Here is an 18969-nt window from a genome sequence, read left to right on the forward strand (position 1 = left end):
AATGCGATCAAAGCTGGCCACCAACCCCAAACACAAGAACCCCTGTTAATAATGGTAAGCCCCCCTCCTGCACGTATAATGATGTCATTCCAAACTAGCTCATATAATCACAGATAATGATTATATCCTCATCCCATTTGCCCATATTTGGCCCAAATTCCCTTGAAACTTTTCCTCTCCATATTTCACCTTCTGATGCTTGACACCCTCACCTGTTCCTTAACAGAGGACCCTGGAGAAGCGGATGGAGAGCCATCGTGACACACACCAGAAGCAGCTGGCTCGTCTGCGGGATGAGATTGCAGAAAAGCAAAAGACGATAGATGAGTTGAAAGAGTAAGCTCGCAGGAGGGGCAGTGAGGAGGGAGCGCCGCAGTGTGGGAAGGACAGGGAGGAGGGAGCACCGCGCTGTGGGAGGGGCGGTGAGGAAGGAGTAGCACACTGTGGGAGGGGCAGTGACGAGGGAGTGCTATGCTGTGGGAAGGGGCAGTGCAGAGAGAGTGGTGCGCTGTGGGAGGGGCAGTGACGAGGGAGTGCTACGCTGTGTGAGGGGGCAGTGCAGAGAGAGTGGTGCGCGGTGGGGGGGTGGTGATGAGGGAGTGCTATGCTGTGGGGGAGGCATTGCAGAGAGAGTGGTGCGCGGTGGGAGGGGTGGTGACGAGGGAGTGCTATGCTGTGGGGGAGGCATTGCAGAGAGAGTGGTGCGCGGTGGGAGGGGTGGTGAGGAGGGAGCACTGCGCTGTGGGAGGGGTGGTGATGAGGGAGTGCTACGCTGTGTGAGGGGGCAGTGCAGAGAGAGTGGTGCGCGGTGGGAGGGGTGGTGACGAGGGAGTGCTATGCTGTGGGGGAGGCATTGCAGAGAGAGTGGTGCGCGGTGGGAGGGGTGGTGACGAGGGAGTGCTATGCTGTGGGGGAGGCATTGCAGAGAGAGTGGTGCACTGTGGGAGGGGTGGTGACGAGGGAGCACTGCGCTGTGGGAGGGGCAGTGAGGAAGGAGTCCTCAGATGAGCCTGGATGCTATGACTGACCCCAAGATTCCTGTCCAGCCTGAACCAGCAGCTGAACTTGGAGCTCGAGAAACTGCGTGCCGATTTCGAGAAGTTGAAAAGTGAGCAGCGGGAAAAAAGCAAAAAAATTCAGGAGCTTACGTAAGTGCAGGTCAATACTTCCTGGCCACACCGCACCTTCAAACCTGAAAACACTCAAATCTCTCAGCCGGTTGGGCAGCATCCATGCAGAATCAGTTCATGTTTCAGCTCAAGGCAGAACGTATGAACTCTGTTTATTTTTCTCCTCTTTCAGCTGGAACTCCAAACTCCTTCCCTTCCCCCTCCCTACATCTCCACCCCTTTTCCTCTTCACACCTCCCCCTTCTCCACCCCTTCCCACCTTCCCCTTTCTCTACCCTCTTCCACTCTTCTCTACCCCTTTCCCCTTCTCTACCCATCCTTTCTTCATCCCTCCCTTCTTACATCCCACCTCCCCTTCACTCCTTCCCTCATCTCCTTCCTGCCTTCCCCACTTCTTGTTTCTTCCCCTCTTCCCTCAGCTCTTATCCCTCTTCTTCCCCACTCACATATCACCTCCCCTCCTTCCTCCATCTTCCTTTTAACCTACTTTAAGATCAATCTAACCCTTCCCACCTACAGAGCCCTCTATTTTTTGATTATCCATGTGCCTATCTGAGAGTTTCTTACAGGTCCCTGAAGTATCTGCCTCCACTACCTCCCTTTGCAGGGTGCTCCACACACGCACACCATTCTCTGTGTAAAAAAACTTTTCTCTGATATCACTCCCCTCATACTTTCCTCCAATCACCTTAAAATGACATCTCCTTGTATTAGCCACTTCTGCCCCAGGAAAGAGTCTTTGGCTGTCCCCTATCTTGTACACCTCTGCCAAGTCACCTTTCATCCTCCTCCATCCCAGAGAGAAAAGCCAGAGCTCACTCAACCTATCCTCATAAGACATGCTGTCTAAACCAGACAGCATCCTGGTAAATCTCCTCTGCAGGCACCTTCTTGAGGCACCACCTTTTGAAGATGTCTGTGATGTTGGGGAGGTTTGTGCCTGCGATGGAGCTGACTGAGTCTACAACCCTCTTGTGATCCTTTGCACTGGAGACTCCACACCAGATGGTGATGCACCCAGTCAGAATGCTCTCGGAGTACATTTGTAGAAAATTGCTCGAGTCTTTGGTGACACACCAAATCTCCTCAAACTCCTAACGAAGTAGAACCACTAGTGTGCCTTCATCGTGACTGCATCAGTGTGTTGGGCCTACTTTTGTGTTTCCTAAAGGTGTGCTGGTTGGTGAGTAGCTGGTTTCAGTAAGGTGCTCCTTTTCTGTACAGAAGTAGTGTTCCTCTATGCCCTTCATAATTGTGCACACAACTATCAGGTCCCCCCTCAACCCCCTCCACTCCAGAGGGAATTGACCCAGCCTCGTAGCTGAAATGCTCCACCCCCCCAAGAAACATCCTGGTGAATCTCCTCTGCACCCTTTCCCCATACTGTCACATCCTTCCTAGAACAATTACATTGTGTCAAGAAATTACCCCTCAGATCCCCTCAATTTCCCCACCTTAAGTCTGTGCCTCTTGTTCGAGACACCCCTGCTGATGAAGGAAGCTTCCTTCTATCTACCCGATCTATACCGCTCATAATTTTGTACCCCTTGTACCCCTTCAGCCTCCTCAACTTCAAAGAAAGCAAACCCAGCCTATCCAGTCTCTCCCAATGACTTACATGGAAAGGTAATCAATGTGTGGAGCCAAAAGAGATGGGAGATTTTAAATGGATTTTTTGCATCATCTGTCTTTAATCGGGAGACGGACACAGAATCTATAGAAGTGAGGCGAAGCAGTAGTGAGGTCATGGACCCTATACAGATTACAGAGGAGGAGCTGTTTGTTGTCTTGAGGCAAATTAGTGTGGATAAATCCCCAGGGCCTGACAAGGTGTTCCCTTCGATGCTGCAGGAGGCAAGTGTAGAAATTACAGGGGCCCTAGCATAGATATTTAAAACATACTTAGCCACGGGTGAGGTGCCGGAGGATTGGAGGATATGTAACTATTTGGATAGACATGGACTGATTAAGGATAGTCAGCATGACTTCATGCATGATAGGCCATGTCTAATCAATCTTACAGAGTTTTTCAAGGAAGTTACCATGAAAGTTGATGAAGGCAAGGCAGTGAATGTTGTCTACATGGAATTTAGCAAGGCATTTGACAAGGTCCTGGGAATACAGGCCCATAATTCCTTGAAAATTGTGTCACAGGTAGACAGGGTAATAAAGGGAGCTTTTGGCATATTGGCCTTCATAAATCAATGTATTGTGTACAGAAAATGGGATGTTATGTTGAAGTTGTACAAGACTTTGGTGAGGCCTAATTTGGAGTATTGTGTGCAGTTTTGGTCACCTATCTACAGGAAAGATGTAAACGAGGTTGAAAGAATACAGAGAAAATTTACAAGGATGTTGCTGGGACCTCAGGACCTGAATTACCACCTGAAAAAGGTGGAATTAGTTAGAATTTTATTACCTAGAAGTAGAAGATTGAAGGGAGATTTGATAGACAAAATTGTTAGGGGTATAGATAGGTAGACAGATAAATGCACACAGGCTTTTTCCACTAGAGGATAAGGGTGAAAGGTGAAACATTTAAGGGGAACAAGAGGACATAGATTTAAGGTAAGAGGTAGGAGTTTTCAAGGGGATTTGAGGGGGAAATTTTTTGTACAATGTAAGTCACTATAGGGAGGAAATGACTGCAGTGGAGAGGATGTGATTTTATTTTCAATGTTTAAAAGAAGTTTGGATAGGTATACTATCTATGCCCCTCGTAATTTTCTATACTCCTGTCATGCAGCCCCTCCATCTCCTTAGCTCTAGGGATAGCAAATCCACCTTATCCAGTCTGTCCCAATGACTGACACACTCTTGAAAGTGGCATCACACAAGGGAACATTTGGCACATTGACCTTCATAAATCAAAGTATTGAGTACAGAAGATGGGATGTTATGTTGAAATTGTATAAGATGATGGTGAGGCCTAATTTGGAGTATTGTGTGAAGTTCTGGTCACCTACAGGAAAAATATCAATAATATTGAAAGTGTACAGAGAAAATTTACAAGGATGTTTCCAAAACTTGTATACTTGAGTTATAGGAAAAGGTTGAATAGGTTAGGACTTTATTCTCTAGAGTATGGGAGAATGATGGTGTGGAGAGCTATGGTCCGGGTTCAGATAGATGGGACTAGGCAGAAAACTAGGCTGGCACAGACTAGATGGGCCGAAGAGCCATTATCTGTGTGGCAGTGCTCGATGATTCCATCCCAAGCAACAGCCTAGTGGATATCATTGTGGTCGGCCAGTCACATTGTGCCACAGGTGAGGGGGGAATGATTTAAAGAGGTTTGTTTGGGAGTGGGGGTGGCAGCGAGAGCAGGTATCTCTCAGCATCTCCCATTATTTCCACCACCCCCACCCCTGCAGATTTCTCCACGAGAAACACGAGCAGTCCAGGCAGGATCTTAAGGGACTTGAAGAGACTGTGGTGAGTAGTCACAGCGGGGGGTATGCAGTTCAGGGGCAAAGGAGGGGCAGTGAGGAGAGAACACTGCGCTGTGGAAGGGGCGGTGACGAGGGAGCGTTGTGCTGTGGGAGGGGCGGTGAGGAGGGTGCACTGCGCTGTGGGGGGGCGGTGACGAGGGAGCACCGTGCTGTGGGAGGGGCGGTGAGGAGGGAGAACCACGTTGTGGGTGGTGAGGAGGGAGAGTCGTGCTGTGGGATGGGTGGTGAGGAGGGAGTGTCATATGGGAGGGGTGAGAGAAATCAGTGAACAGTGTCATAAATCAAAAGCTGTTATCACTTTGGCTGTTGAAACAATCTGTATCAATCTGTAACAATCTGTTCCTGGATACACAACCCCCTCAGAAAACATGAAGTCCTCATAAGGTCCACTGCCCACAACCACCCCACCTTTCTGATGGTGCACTCTACCCTTCTCTCCTCAGGCACGAGAACTTCAAACTCTGCATAACCTACGAAAACTTTTTGTTCAAGACCTCACCACACGTGTCAGGAAAGTAAGTGATGGCGGGCCACAGTGCTCTTGGGGTTAAACAGACAGACCAGCTGGGAGCTTATTCAGTATAGGGGCAGACAGGTTTGAGGGGAAGTGTGTGTGTGCGTGTGTGTGCGTGTGTGTGCGTGCGCGCGTGTGTGTGTGTGTGTGTGTGTGTGTGTGTGTGTGTGAGAGAGAGAGAGAGAGAAAACATCCTTGTTTTAGTTCTCACCACCCTCTCCTCTGGTCTTTGCTACTTTCTTACTTTCTAAGAATGGGGTGAATTCCTCCCAATCCCAGGTGACAAGACGGTACAGATGTGGGAAGGGGGAGAGGGAATTGGTGAGGGTGAGAAATGTCTGGCATCTGGGATTTGCTACCTAAGAGCACAGTGGAATCAAATCTGACAGGAGGGGGGATTCCGGAGGGAATGCTGGAAAGGCAAATGGCAAAATAACTGTGGGAGGGGTGGTGAGAAGGGATGCACTGTCAGGTGGGTGGTGAGGAGGGAGTGCCACATTGTGTTGTGGGAGGGGCAGTGAGGAGGAAGTGCTGAGGAAGGGGCGGCGAGGAGGAAGCCCCTCAGGAGGGGTGGTGTGGAGGGAGCGCTGCACTGTAGGAGGGGCGGTGAGGAGGGAGCACCACACTACAAGAGGGACAGAGTGAAGGGAGCACTGCAGGAAGGGTGGCAAGGAGGTAGCTTTCCAGCAGGGACAGCAAGAAGGGTGGGCTAGCGAGGAGGGAGCGCTGTGGGAGGGTCGGGGAGGAGGGAGCGCTGTGGGAGGGTTGGGGAGGAGGGAGCGCTGTGGGAGGGAGGGATGCTGCAGAGATCCTTCTCTCTGCCTACCCCACCCTCCCTATTCCAGTCACCACTGCCTGAGCAGCAGACATCTCCACTCCCCCAACCCCCCAGAACACTGAGCTGGAAGCAGACGACAGCGGTGGGTGCGTTTCACAGAAACAGAAGATATCCTTTCTTGAGAACAACCTGGATCAGCTTACAAAGGTTCACAAACAGGTAGAGGTCAGGGGTCCGGTGGGGAGGGGTCGGTCGGAGGACTGGTGGGGGGGGGGGGGTGGGAGAGAGGATTTGGTTGGGAGGTGCAGTGGGAGGAGGAGGAGGAGGTGGGGTCTTGAGTAGAAATAAGAGATTGTACAGTTAAGTTGTTGAAGGTTGGTCAACTCATGGCCAATGGGTTTGGGTGTCCTCTTCCCGACCCCGAGTGATAGGCTCAGGAGGGGCTGAATAGCCTTCTCTCATTGGAGACTAAGGAATTGCCATATCACTCTCCCCCAGATGCCACTCAATCCCCATGCCCTCCCCTACCAGCAACCCACCCATGCTACCCCTCCCAAACCCTCCGCAGGTGGAAAGGGAGCTCCATGTTCCCACCCTCCTTGGGAAATAAATCCTCTCAAGTTCCCTGCCAGATTCCTGAGTGACTGTCAATGGTCTCTGGTTTGGTTCTCCTGCTCACAGCCCCAGATCAATGGCTTATTGATTTAAAGGTCTCCACGGTGTTGGGGTGAGAGAGACCTGTCCTGTTCCCTCTCTCCCGATGTGGACAGCCTCGCAAATGCCCCCTGCTTCTTGATCCTATCTGTAACGCAGGGACTAGAAGTGGACCCATTGCTCTAAGTATGCTCCAACCGGAGGGCAATACAGGCCTTGAACAGCCCACAGACACAAAAACAGGAGCAGGAGTCAGCCACTTGGCTCCTCAAGACTCCCCACTGTGCAACATGATGGTGGCTGATCACCCCATCTCTTCTTCCCCACAGCTTTCAGTCCTCCCTCTAACCACCAAACATTTATCTCCCTCCTATTTAATACCCCCCACACCCACAATGGGGACATAGCTTCCACCATCCTCAGGGGTAGAGAATTCCTGAGATTCCAAGTTTAAGGTCATGGGCATACATACCTAGGTGGAATATTAAAACTCTGGCTAAGTGGTGCCATAACAACAACCTCTCACTCAACGTCAGCAAAACCAAAGAGCTGATTATCAACTACAGGAGGAAGAAGCCAGAGTCCATGAGCCAGTCCTCATTAGGAGATCAGATCAGATTTGGAGAATATCAGTGGCTTTAAATTCCTTGGCGTTATTAAATCAGAGGATCTGTCCTGGGACAGTACATCAGTGACATCACAAAAAAGGCACAACAGTGCCTCGACTTCCTTAGAAATGTGCATAGATTTGGCATAGATTCAACAAAACTTTGACGAACTTCTGTAGATGTACAGTGGAGAGTATGTATCCTGACTGGTTGCATCATGGCCTGGTGTGGAAACACCAATGCTCAGGATTGGAGGAGTCTACAGAAAGTGGTGGATACAGCCCAGTCCATCGTAGGCAAATCTCTCCCCACCACTGAGCACATTTACATGGAGCGCTGGCACAAGAAAGCAGCATCCATCATCAAGGGCCCCCACCATCCAGGCCATGTTCTGTTCTCACTGCTGCCATCGGGGCAGGAGATACAGGAGCCTTAGGTCCCACACCACCAGGTTCAGGAACAGTTATAACCCTACAACCGTCAGGCTCCTGAATTGGTGTGGATAACTTACTCACCACAACTCTGAACTGATTCCACAACAAACAGCTCACGGACTCTTTGTAATTCATGTTTTCATTTTTTTTGCACAAATTGTCTTATAGAACATAGAACACTACAGCAGACTACATGCCCTTTGGCCCATGGTGTTGTGCTAACCTATTCTAAGATCTTTTGGGCATTGGGTGTTTGTCAGTCTTTGTTTATCTATAGCTTTCATAAATTCCACTGTATTTCATTATTTTTCCTGCAAGAAAATAAACCTCAAGATAGTATATGCGGTGGAGAAAATACTCCCATCCTGTCCAGCCTCTGCTTATAATCCAATTCCTCCAGTGCTGGTAACATCCTCGTAGGCCTTTCCTGCACCCTCACAGCTTACTGACATCCTTCCTCTAGCAGGGCAACCAGACTGCACTCACTTTTCCAAGCCAGCCACGACTTATGCAGCGTCTTCCGCTCTCTGCTTCCTCTGTTTCTACTGAGAGTGTCCCGGGCCCTGGAATTCCCTCCTTAAATCCCTATATTTCCTCAACTATTCTGAGGGAGGTATCTGCCTGGCAGAGTGCTGAAACTGTGACACTCACCACCAGAGAGGGCTCTGGAGGCCCAGTCACCAATGACATCTGAGGAGGAGGGAGATGAATCTTGAGGCACAGAAGCATTGTGGGATGAGGAGAGCGGAGCTACAGTAAGTGAGGGAGAGGATCAGCCATAGCCATATTGAATGAAGGAGCAGTCAAGGGGCTCCCCTGTATCCCTGCCCCCTACCTCTTCCCTTCTGCCCTTCACCAAGCACCTTCCACTTTCCTTTCCCACACCCACAAGCCTTCATGAGCAGAATTTCTGAGTGACTGTAGCTCCGCAGTGTGGTCAGGAGTGTTGCTTGGGGGTTGGAAATGCTGTGGGCATTTTGTTTCTTCTTTGAATGGTCCCTTCCTTCTTCCAACTTCTCTCTCTCTGTTTATTGCTCCCGCCTGCCTCCCTCATGTCCAAATGGCTGCAGGTGATGATCTGGCACGATGAGGTACCTCTCTCTTCCCACCACCCATTTAACCCCCACCTTGCACCTCTTCACTACATTCCTCGCCACCCTCCTCCGGCTGTGGGACTGCACGGCACTTGTGTCAGAATGGCATGGAGCAGTCATCAGTCACCCATTACACCCAAGTCACTATGCCTGAGCTTCCCCAAAGAGTCCCTGGCACAACCCAGACCAGGCGCCCAGCCCTTCCAGAGAAACCAAGGCATGCCCCTCGCGATGCGCCATAACTGCCTCGCCAACCCCTCCCTCCCACAGCGTTCCCTCCTCACCGCTCCTCCCACATCAACCTAATGACAGTCAGCAAATTTGCCCTTGTGGGGCACCATGGAGGAAGCTTGCCAAACGATGGGCAGATGCTGACTCTTCCAGAGTGGGTCTCATTACAGTCAAGGAGCTCTAACCTCAGGACAATGCAGTCATAACTTCCAAGTTGTACACACCCCCTCCCACCCCACCTACTCCACTGTCCTTGTCCACCACACCAACATCGCAGCATCCTGCCGGAAGCTCCTCCATCTCATAACGCCAACAGGAGGGTTTGGAGAGTCCAGTTGATGCCCAAAATTGGCACCCTGCTCCCGACCTGACGTAGCACACACCCCGTCACCTTCAATACCCCTCATCTGCTGCTTTGGGTACATCTCTCATCTGTTCAGGCCTGCCCACTTGCATGCCCTGCCTCAGAATGGGGAGAACGCAAGCATGCTGCTTCACCCTGCCCTACCTGAGTTACACTTGGAGGGTTCTTCCGAATCCCAGCTGAGAAAGAACTTCCAAGTCCTACCCAAATGGAGTCAATTTGAATCCTCATTGGATCTCGAAGTTGGACACTCTGGCTGTTTTCTCTGGAGGCTGACTGGAGACCTAATAGACATTTATAAGGTTATGAGAGGCATAGAAAAAGTAGACAGCTGGTATCTTTTTCCCCAAAGTTGTAATGTCTAATAGTAGAGGACATTCACTTAAGGTGCGAGGGGGTAAGTTTGTTTACACAGAGTGGTGGGTGCCTGGAACACACTGCTAAGGGTGGAGGTGGAAGCAGATACAATGGAAGTGTTTGAGACTGTTAAACACACGGATGTGCAGGGAATGGAGGGATATGGACATTGTGTAGACAGAAGGGATTTGTTTAGTTAGGCATTGTGTTTGATGCAGACATTGTGAGCCAAAGGGGCGTACCTGTGTTGTACTGTTGCATTACAGGATGAGGACTCACTGAATTCTCTCAGGGAATCGGCATTGAATGATAGTGGCCACACAAGTTGATAGGGTAGTAGAGATATGCTTGCCTTTATTAGTCGAGGCATTGAGTTCACGAGTCAGTAGGTTGCAACTTTATAAAACTGTTCAGGCCGCACCTGGAGTATTAGATTCAGTTCTGGTCACCCCATTACAGGAAGGGTGTGGGGGCTTTGGAGGGGGTGCAGAGGAGATTCACCAGGATACTACCTGGATTAGAGGGTGTGAGCTATAAGGAGAGGCTGGACAAACTTGGGTTGTTTTCTCTGGAGCAGCAGAAGCTAAGAAGAGACCTGATAGAAGTTTATAAGATTAGATAGACGGCTGGTATCTTTTTCCCAGGGTTGAAATGTCTCATACCTGTGGGCATGCATTCAAGGTTAGAGGGGGTACGTTCAAAGGACACTTTTTTTTTACACAGAGAGTGGTGGGTGCCCAAAATATGCTCCAGGGATGATGGCGGAGGCAGATATGAGAGAGGTGTTTAAGAGATTGTTAGATAGACACTTGAAAGTGCAGAGAATTGAGGGATGTGGACATTCTATAGACAGAAGGGATTGTTGAGTTAGCTGTTTATTTACCAGTTTAATTAGTTCAGCACAATTGGTAAGCCAAAGAGCCTGTTCCTGTGCTGCACTGTTTTATGTTCTAGTAAAGAGACATTGATGTGGGGCTGGTACATTGTGGAGAGGTCGTCGATGACAATGCCACAGAATGTGTCTGGATAACCGGTGTTCCCATGACTGTCCAAGTCCAAAGGATCTCAAGTGTGGCATCACGAGTAGACAGTGTGGTGAGGAAGGAACACAGGAAGGACACTGTCCTTCATTATTCAGGGCAGGTGAAAGGAGATCATGCTCCATCTTTGTATAACATTGGTTAGAGCACAGCTGGAACAGTGTGTGCAGTTCTGGTCACCACACACCAGGGAGGATGTGACAGAGCCAGAGAGGGTGCAGAGTTGATTCACCAGGCGTCAGCTGGGATGGAGCTATGGAATGGGGGGATGTGTTCTGGAGGGGTTGGGTCTGTTCTCCCTGGAGCAAAGGAGGCTAAAAAGGGGGATATGATCGAGGTGTATAATGTTATGTTGGATATAGATGGAATAGACTTCAGGAATCCCTACCCCATAACAGAAGTAGGTAAAGCTAGAGGACACAGATTTAGGGTGATTGGAGGGGTTCTGAGGGATATGGAAAAGGTAGACTACAGGAACGTTCTCCCCCTACCAAAGGCCAATTAAACTTCTGGGGGGAAAGTGAAGTAGATGGATATGGAGGGGGAGGTGGAACCTTCCTTTCCAGAGTGTGGTAAGTCCCATGAACACACAGACATTGTGAGCAGAGGAGACAGAATCACTGAACTGCCCAGACAGAGAAGTATATGGGCCAAGTGCTGGGAGACACCCCTTGCTGTCTTCCCCATGAACTCTGCTGAAACTACTCTGGTTATAAATTGGTCTATGCGGGAATCTCTCCGGGCAGTAACTTTCCCCTCTTGCATATTATCTTTGCTCATTCTGCATTTGCTTGTACATGCAGTCATGCTTTGCTCCTCCTCCAGTTGCCTTTGTGTTTTTAATAGAATATTCAACTTACATAGTAAGTTACAGCATAGTACAGCGCACCTTTTAACCATCCAACGTCAATCTAACCATTCCCTCCTACATAGGCCTCCATTTTTCTTTCATCCATGTGCCTAGTTCCTGATGTATTTGCCTCTACCGCCATCCCTGACAGATCAGTCCACACACCCACCATTCTCTGTGTATAAAATACCTACCTCTGACATCCCCCTTATACTTTCCTCCAATCAGTTTAAGATTATGCCCCCAGTATCAGCCATTGCCACCCTGGGAAAAAGTCTCTGGCTGTCCACTCCATCTATGCCTCTTATTGTCTTGTACACCCCTTTCAAGTCACTTCTCATCCTTCTTTGTTCCCATGAGAAAAGCCCTGGCTCACCTACCATGGGGAACTGTGTCAAATGCCATGTGCACCACATCCACTCTCCACCTTCATCAAATTGTTTAGTCACTTCCACAAAGAATTCAATCAGCGTGTATTGTCCATCTGCCAATCTGCCACAGTCACCATTAACATCTTTCACCTCTCACCTTAAACCTATGGCCTCTAGTTGTGAACTCCCCTCGCCTGGGGAAAAGACTGTTACTGTATATGTTCCTCATTCTCCTACATTCCAAGGAATGCAAACCTAGCCTAGTCAATCTCTCCCTATAACTCAAGTCCTCTAGCCCTGGTAATAATCTTGTACATCTCTGCACACTTTCCAGTTTAACCCCATCTTTCCTGCAACAGGGTACACAATACTCCCAAGACCTGCCTCACCAACATCTTGTAAAATTACTATAACTCAATGCCCTGACTGATGAAGGCTAGTGTGCCAAGCGCCTTTTCACCTGCCTGTCTAACTGTGATGCCACTTTCAACAAACTATGCACATGTACCCTTGCTTCCTCTGTTTCACCACACTCCCTAGAGCCCTATCATTTGTAGTACAAGTCCCAAACTGGTTTGACTTTCCAAAATGCATTATCTGTATTGAAATCCATTTGCCACTCCTTGGTCCAATTCCCTAATTGATCAAGGCCCCTTTGTAATCTATGATAACCTTCTTTGCTATCAACAACACCACCTCATTTTGTGATATTCACAAATGTATTCATATTGTGCATTCACATACAAATAACAAATTACAAGGGTCCCTATACTAGTCTCTGCAGCACACCACTAATCAACAGCCTCCAATCCAAGTAAACCCATCAAACTATAGTAAGACCATCCTACCTGTTCTAGCTCCCTATCCAGTGTGGTAACTCTTTCATTTGTTTCTTTAGTCTTTACGCCTCTACATTCTTTGCCGCTATTTTGATATGTGATCTGGCTATGTAAACATCATGGCACAGTACCATCATCCTGCCAGCAGAGGTGCTGCTGGTGTCGGTGACATCTCCTTGGGCTCCCTGTGGCTTGGTGTGGCTAGCTTTTTATTCCCAGCTCCCCTTTATTATTTTGCATGCCATCCATCCAGATCATTTCATTGCAACAGTGCATCAAGGTAGTACAAGGAAAGCAATTAGAGAATGTAAAATAAAGGGTCACAGTTACAAAGAAAGTACAGTGCAAGGAGACAGTAAGGTGCAAGGGCATAATGAGGTATGACTATAGACTATGAGGTCAAGAGTCCATCTTATTGTACTAGGGAACTGATCAATAGACTTATAACAGTGGGGTAGAAGCTGTCCCTGAGCCTGGTGGTTACGTGCTTTCAGGTTTTTGTATCTTCCACCCGATGGGAGGGGGAGAAGAGAGAATGTCCGGAATGGGTGGCATCTTTGATTAAGCTGGCTGCTTTGCCGAGACAGTGAGAAGTGTGGACAGAGTCCATGGAGGGGAGGCTGGTTTCCATGATGTGCTGAGCTGTGTCCACAACTCTCTGAAGTTCCTTGTGATCACAGGCAGAGCAGTTGTCACACCAAACTGTGATGCATCTTGATAGGATACTTTCTGTGCTGTAGCGATAAAAATTAGTGAGGGTCAATGGGGACATAACAAACTTCTTTAACCTCCTGAGGAAATAGAGATGTTGGTGAGCTTTCTCGGCTGTGATGCCAACATAGTTGAACCAGAACATGTGATTGGAGATGTTCATTCCCAGGAACTTGAGGTTCTCAACCCTCCCGTTATCAGCACGGATGACATTTACAGGAGCCTGAACACTGCAAACCACCCCCCCCCCCCACCTTTCTGAAGTCATTAACCATTGGTTTGCTGACATTAAGGGAAAGGTTATTGTCATGACACATCTCCAAACTTTCTATCTATTTGCTGGCTCATCATCATTTGCGATTCAGCCCACTATGGTGATATCATTTCAGCCGATAGATCGCCCCTTCATTTTAGACTGTGCTTCAACCTATTGTCAGGGTGCGTACACATATTGAGACTTGGGAAGGTGGGGGTGTTTGCTCCTTGTGGTGAACATTCATCACACAAAGGGGTAGGGTATGCTGGTGATACTGAGGACTGCAGAGACTACTTCTCTCAGAGAGAGGGGAGGGAATGTCTGGAATTGTCTGCCCCCACCCCTTGGGGTGGTAGGCAGAGGCTGGGTATTTGGGAGGGGAGATTAAAGAGGTGGGCAAAGCAATGTTTGGGAGATAGGGTGAGGGTGGAATTGAGAGCTGTGGGGAACTGGGATGGAACAGGAGATGATGCCTGGGGTGGATCAGCCATGATCACACTGAAAGAAGTGTGACAAAGCGATTCCTGTGACTATTTCCTGGCGCACTGAAGCCTGAAAGTTACTCCAAGCAAGCCCAGAATCCCAGGAATTAATCAAACATAATACAGAACACAGAAAGTACAGTGCAGGAACAGGCTCTCCAGCCTACCCATGTTGTGCCAAATGAATTAAACCTAATCTAATCGCTCTTCACTGCACATTGACTACATCCATGTACCAATCCAAAAGCCTCTAGAATGCCTTTATTGTATCTGCCTCCATCACCATTCCTGGCAGCACATTCCAGGCACCCAACTCTCTGCGTGGTAAAAAAAAAACTTGCTCCACATTTTAAACTTTCCACCTCTCACCTTAAATGCCTGTCAACTCTATCTACACCTCTCATAATCTTATAAACCTCTCTCTCAGGTATCCCCTTAGCCTTCGCTGCTCCAGAGAAAACAATTCAAGTTTGTCGAACACCTCCTTATAGTTAAAGCCCTCTAATCCAGGCAGCATCCTGGTGAATCTCTTCTGCACCCTCTCCAAAGAAAATGTCAGGGTGGGAGGGGGTTTCTTGGGCTGATCCCAGCCACTTGCTTCATGAATCGACTGACCGACGTTTTCCTTCCTGCCGATCTCTTCCCTTTGTCGTGGGGGGATCCGTGAACGGGCCAACCACACCCAGCTGGTTCGTGACAATGCAGACCTGCGTTGTGAGCTTCCGAAGCTGGAGAAACGACTGCGGGCTACGGCTGAGAGAGTGCGGGCCCTGGAGGCAGCACTGAAGGAGGCGAAGGAGGGAGCGGTGAAGGACCGCCGGCGCTACCAGCTGGAGGTGGAGCGCATCAAAGAGGTGGTGCGCTCCAAGAATGGGCCCAGGAGGTCACACTCAGCGCAGATCGGTGAGAAGGGGGAGCGGACGTCCTACTGTAACCTGACCGACCTTACAACAATGCGGCGCTCTCTCCTCAACTCCACTCCTCAGCATGATGCTCTCTCCTCACCACCCCTCCCTCAGTGTCACTACCCCTTCCATAGTCCTCCCTCCTTGCCACCCATCCCAGAGCGCAACGCTCCCTCCTCGTCACCCCTCCCATAATGTGGCACTCTCTCCTCACCGATCATCTCACAGTCTGTGATTCTGAGGCTCTTCCTTTCTCTTGCAGCAAAGCCAGTTCGCCCAGGACAACACCCAGCTTGCTCCCCTCTGGGTCTGCACATCCCTCGTCACCCTGAATCCTGCACCTTCAGCAATGCCCTCTTCCATACGTGCCACCCTCTATACCTGGCTGACAGCTCCAAAGTCAAATAGTAAGTGTGGAGGGAGATTCACTCTGTGTCTGACCCCGGGAGTGTGTGATGGGACAGTGTGGAGGGAGATTCACTCTGTGTCTGACCCTGTGAGTGTGTGATGGGACAGTGTGGAGGGAGTTTCACTCTGTGTCTGATGGGACAGTGTGGAGGGAGATTCACTCTGTGTCTGGCCCTGGGAGTGTGTGATGGGACGATGTGGAGGGAGATTCACTCTGTGTCTGACCCTGGGAGTGTGTGATGGGACGATGTGGAGGGAGATTCACTCTGTGTCTGACCCTGGGAGTGTGTGATGGGACGATGTGGAGGGAGATTCACTCTGTGTCTGACCCTGGGAGTGTGTGATGGGACGATGTGGAGGGAGATTCACTCTGTGTCTGACCCTGGGAGTGTGTGATGGGACGATGTGGAGGGAGATTCACTCTGTGTCTGACCCTGGGAGTGTGTGATGGGACGATGTGGAGGGAGATTCACTCTGTGTCTGACCCTGGGAGTGTGTGACAGGAGGGGGTGGATGAGCCTCACCCTGTATGGGAGTGTGCCTATTTATATTTCTGAGTGAGTCTGTTGTGTGTGTCTCATTGGGAATTTGATCCAGGTATGTACTGACTGATTACTCCCTTCCCAAGCTCACTAGGTGGACCATGCAGCAGTGTGCCGGCCGATTGCCTTGACCTCTATCAGAAGGAGATTGTGGATAATGGTATGATTTATTGACCTGCCCTTTTCTTGTGTTGCTGGAAGTTTCAGAGACTGGTGGTAACCTACCACAACGACGGTGGGGGCGAGCGGCATTGTCTGTATGGGAACGGTGTTCACACTTGGCCGGTTTACACCTCACCTGACATGTAATGGCAGTGAACACAGGCCAGTGCGAGACACCAGCTCTTGATAGTCACATCGGAAACACAGGGCAGTTTGGACTGATTGCTGTGTAATGACAGCAAACACAAGCCAGTGCAAAACACCATCACTTGAAGCTTGTATAGAACAAGCTGGTTTGGAGTATGTAAGGATACCAAGCACAGGCCAGTGTGAGATGCCAGCACTTGATGGTCATCCAGGAAACACAGGGTAGTTTGGACTGATCGGTGTGTGATGGCAGCAAACACACTCCAGCACACAAACAGGTCCTTTAGCCCATCTAGTCTGTGCCGAACCACTTTAACTGTCTACTCCCATTGACCTGCATAGGGCCTGTAGCCCTTCAAACCCCTATCATCTACGTATCTAGCCAACGTTGAAATCCAGCTCGCATGCACCACTTGTGCTGGCAACTCATTCCACACACTCATACCCTCTGAGTGAAGACATTTCCCCTCATGTTCCCCTGAACTTTTCACCTTTCACCCTTAACCCATGATCTTTGATTGTAGTCCCACCCAACCTCAGTGGAAAAAGCCTGTTTGCATTTACTCTGTCTATACCCCTCATAATTTTGTATACCTCTATCAAATCTCCCATCAAACTTCTACATTCCAAGGAATAAAGTTTTAACCTATTCAGTCTTTCCTTATAACTCAGGTTATCCAGACCCAGCAACATCCTTGAAATCTTCTCTGTATTCTTTCAATCTTATTTACTGTACTTCTTTCCTGTAGGTAGGTGACCAAAACTGCACCAATAATCCAAATTAGGCCTCACCAACATCTTGTCGAAATTCAACATAACATCCCAACTCCTGTACTCAATACTTCAGTTTATGAAGGCCAATGAGCCAAAAGCTTTCTTTACAACTCTGTCTACCTGTGATACCATCTTCAATAAATCATGGGCCAATATTCCCATATTCCTTTATTCTACCACGCTCTTCAATATCCTACCATTCACTAAGTAAGGTCCACCCTGTTTGGTGCTACCAAAGTGCAACACCTCAGCCTTCTCTGGATTAAATTCCATCAGCCATTTTTCAGCCCACTTTTCCAGCCTTCCTCACTGTACACTACATCGACAATCTTGGTGCCATCTGTAAATTTGCTGTTTACCACATTATCATCCAGATCATTGATATAGATGACGAACAGCAACAGGCCCAGCACCAATCCCTGTGGTACTCCACTAGTCACAGGCCTCCAGTCAGAGAGGCAACCATCTACTACCACTCTCTGGCTTCTCCCATAAAGCCAATATTTAATCCAGTTTACTATCTCATCTCAAATGCTGAGCATCTGAACCTTCTTGATCATCTCCCATGCAGGACCTTGTCAAATGCCTAATAAAGTCCATGCAGACAACATCCACTGCCTTGCCTTACTCAACTTTCCTGGTAACTTCCTCAAAAAACTTTAACTATCCTTAGTGAGTCTACGTATATCCAAATATTTATATTTTTAGTCCCTTAGGATACCTTCCAATACTTTCCCACTACTGATGTCAGGCTCATCAGTCTATAAATTCCTGGTCCATGATTAGAGCCTTTCCTAAACAGCAAAACAACATTGGCTATCCTCCAATCCTCCGCTCCTGTTGCTAAGGATGATTTAAGTATCTATGCTAGGGCCCCAGAAATTTCTGCACTTGTCTCCCATAGGGTCCGAGGGAAGACCTTGTCAGGCGCTGGGGATTTATCCACTCTAATTAGCCTCAGGACAGCAAACACCTTCTCTGTAATCTGTATCGGGTCCTTAAAGTCGATGCCGCTTTATAGACAATAGACAGTAGGTGCAGGAGTAGGCCATTCGGCCCTTCTAGCCAGCACCGCCATTCACTGTAATCATGGCTGATCATACACAATCTGTACCATGTTCCTGCCCTCTCCCCATATCCCTTGACCCCACTTGATAAGAGCTCTATCTAACTCTCTCTTGAAAGCATTCAGAGACTTGGCCTCCACTGCCTTCTGGGGCAGAGCATTCCACATATCCACCACTTTCTGGGTGAAAAAGTTTTTCCACATCTCTGTTCTAGATGGCCTACCCCTTATTCTTAAACTGTGGCCTCTAGTTCTGGACTCACCCATCAGCGGGAACATGCTTCCTGCCTCCAGTGTGTCCAATCCCTTAATAATCTTATGTTTCAATCAGATCCCCTCTCATCCTTCTAAATTCCAGTGTATACAAGCCCAGTCGCTCCAATCTTTCAACATATGACAGTCCCGCCATTCCGGGAATTAACCTTGTGAACCTACGCTGCACTCCCTCAATAGCAAGAATGTCCTTCCTCAAATTTGGAGACCAAAACTGCACACAATACTCCAGGTGGGGTCTCACCAGAGCCCCATACAGCTGCAGAAGGACCTCTTTACTCCTATACTCAATTCCTCTTGTTATAAAAGCCAGCATGCCATTAGCTTTCTTCACTGCCTGCTGTACCTGCATGCTTGCTTTCATTGACTGATGTACAAGAACACCTAGATCTCGTTGGACTTCCCCTTTTCCTAACTTGACTCCATTTAGATCGTAATCTGCCTTCCTGTTCTTGCCACCAAAGTGGATAACCTCACATTTATCCACATTAAACCGCATCTGCCATACATTCGCCCACTCACCTAGC

The 18969-nt window shown here is 48.9% G+C and overlaps 1 protein-coding gene across 2 annotated transcripts in view; it reads left to right on the forward strand.

The window, feature by feature from the left end:
* Nucleotides 1-18969, forward strand: part of kif5ab (kinesin family member 5A, b) — an 88803-nt gene that overhangs the window by 63885 nt on the left and 5949 nt on the right. Inside the window, exons 19-27 of one of the 2 annotated variants that reach the window (XM_073071241.1) lie at nt 227-336; nt 1047-1148; nt 4505-4565; nt 5026-5097; nt 5989-6093; nt 8641-8661; nt 14852-15068; nt 15333-15477; nt 16107-16180. In XM_073071241.1, the coding sequence (XP_072927342.1) occupies nt 227-336; nt 1047-1148; nt 4505-4565; nt 5026-5097; nt 5989-6093; nt 8641-8661; nt 14852-15068; nt 15333-15477; nt 16107-16180 (907 nt within the window). The remainder of the gene's footprint in view (nt 1-226; nt 337-1046; nt 1149-4504; nt 4566-5025; nt 5098-5988; nt 6094-8640; nt 8662-14851; nt 15069-15332; nt 15478-16106; nt 16181-18969) is intronic. The other variant, XM_073071243.1, reaches the window with a different exon arrangement.

Source organism: Hemitrygon akajei, chromosome 18 (assembly GCF_048418815.1).
Source record: "Hemitrygon akajei chromosome 18, sHemAka1.3, whole genome shotgun sequence".
Lineage (NCBI taxonomy): Eukaryota > Metazoa > Chordata > Chondrichthyes > Myliobatiformes > Dasyatidae > Hemitrygon > Hemitrygon akajei.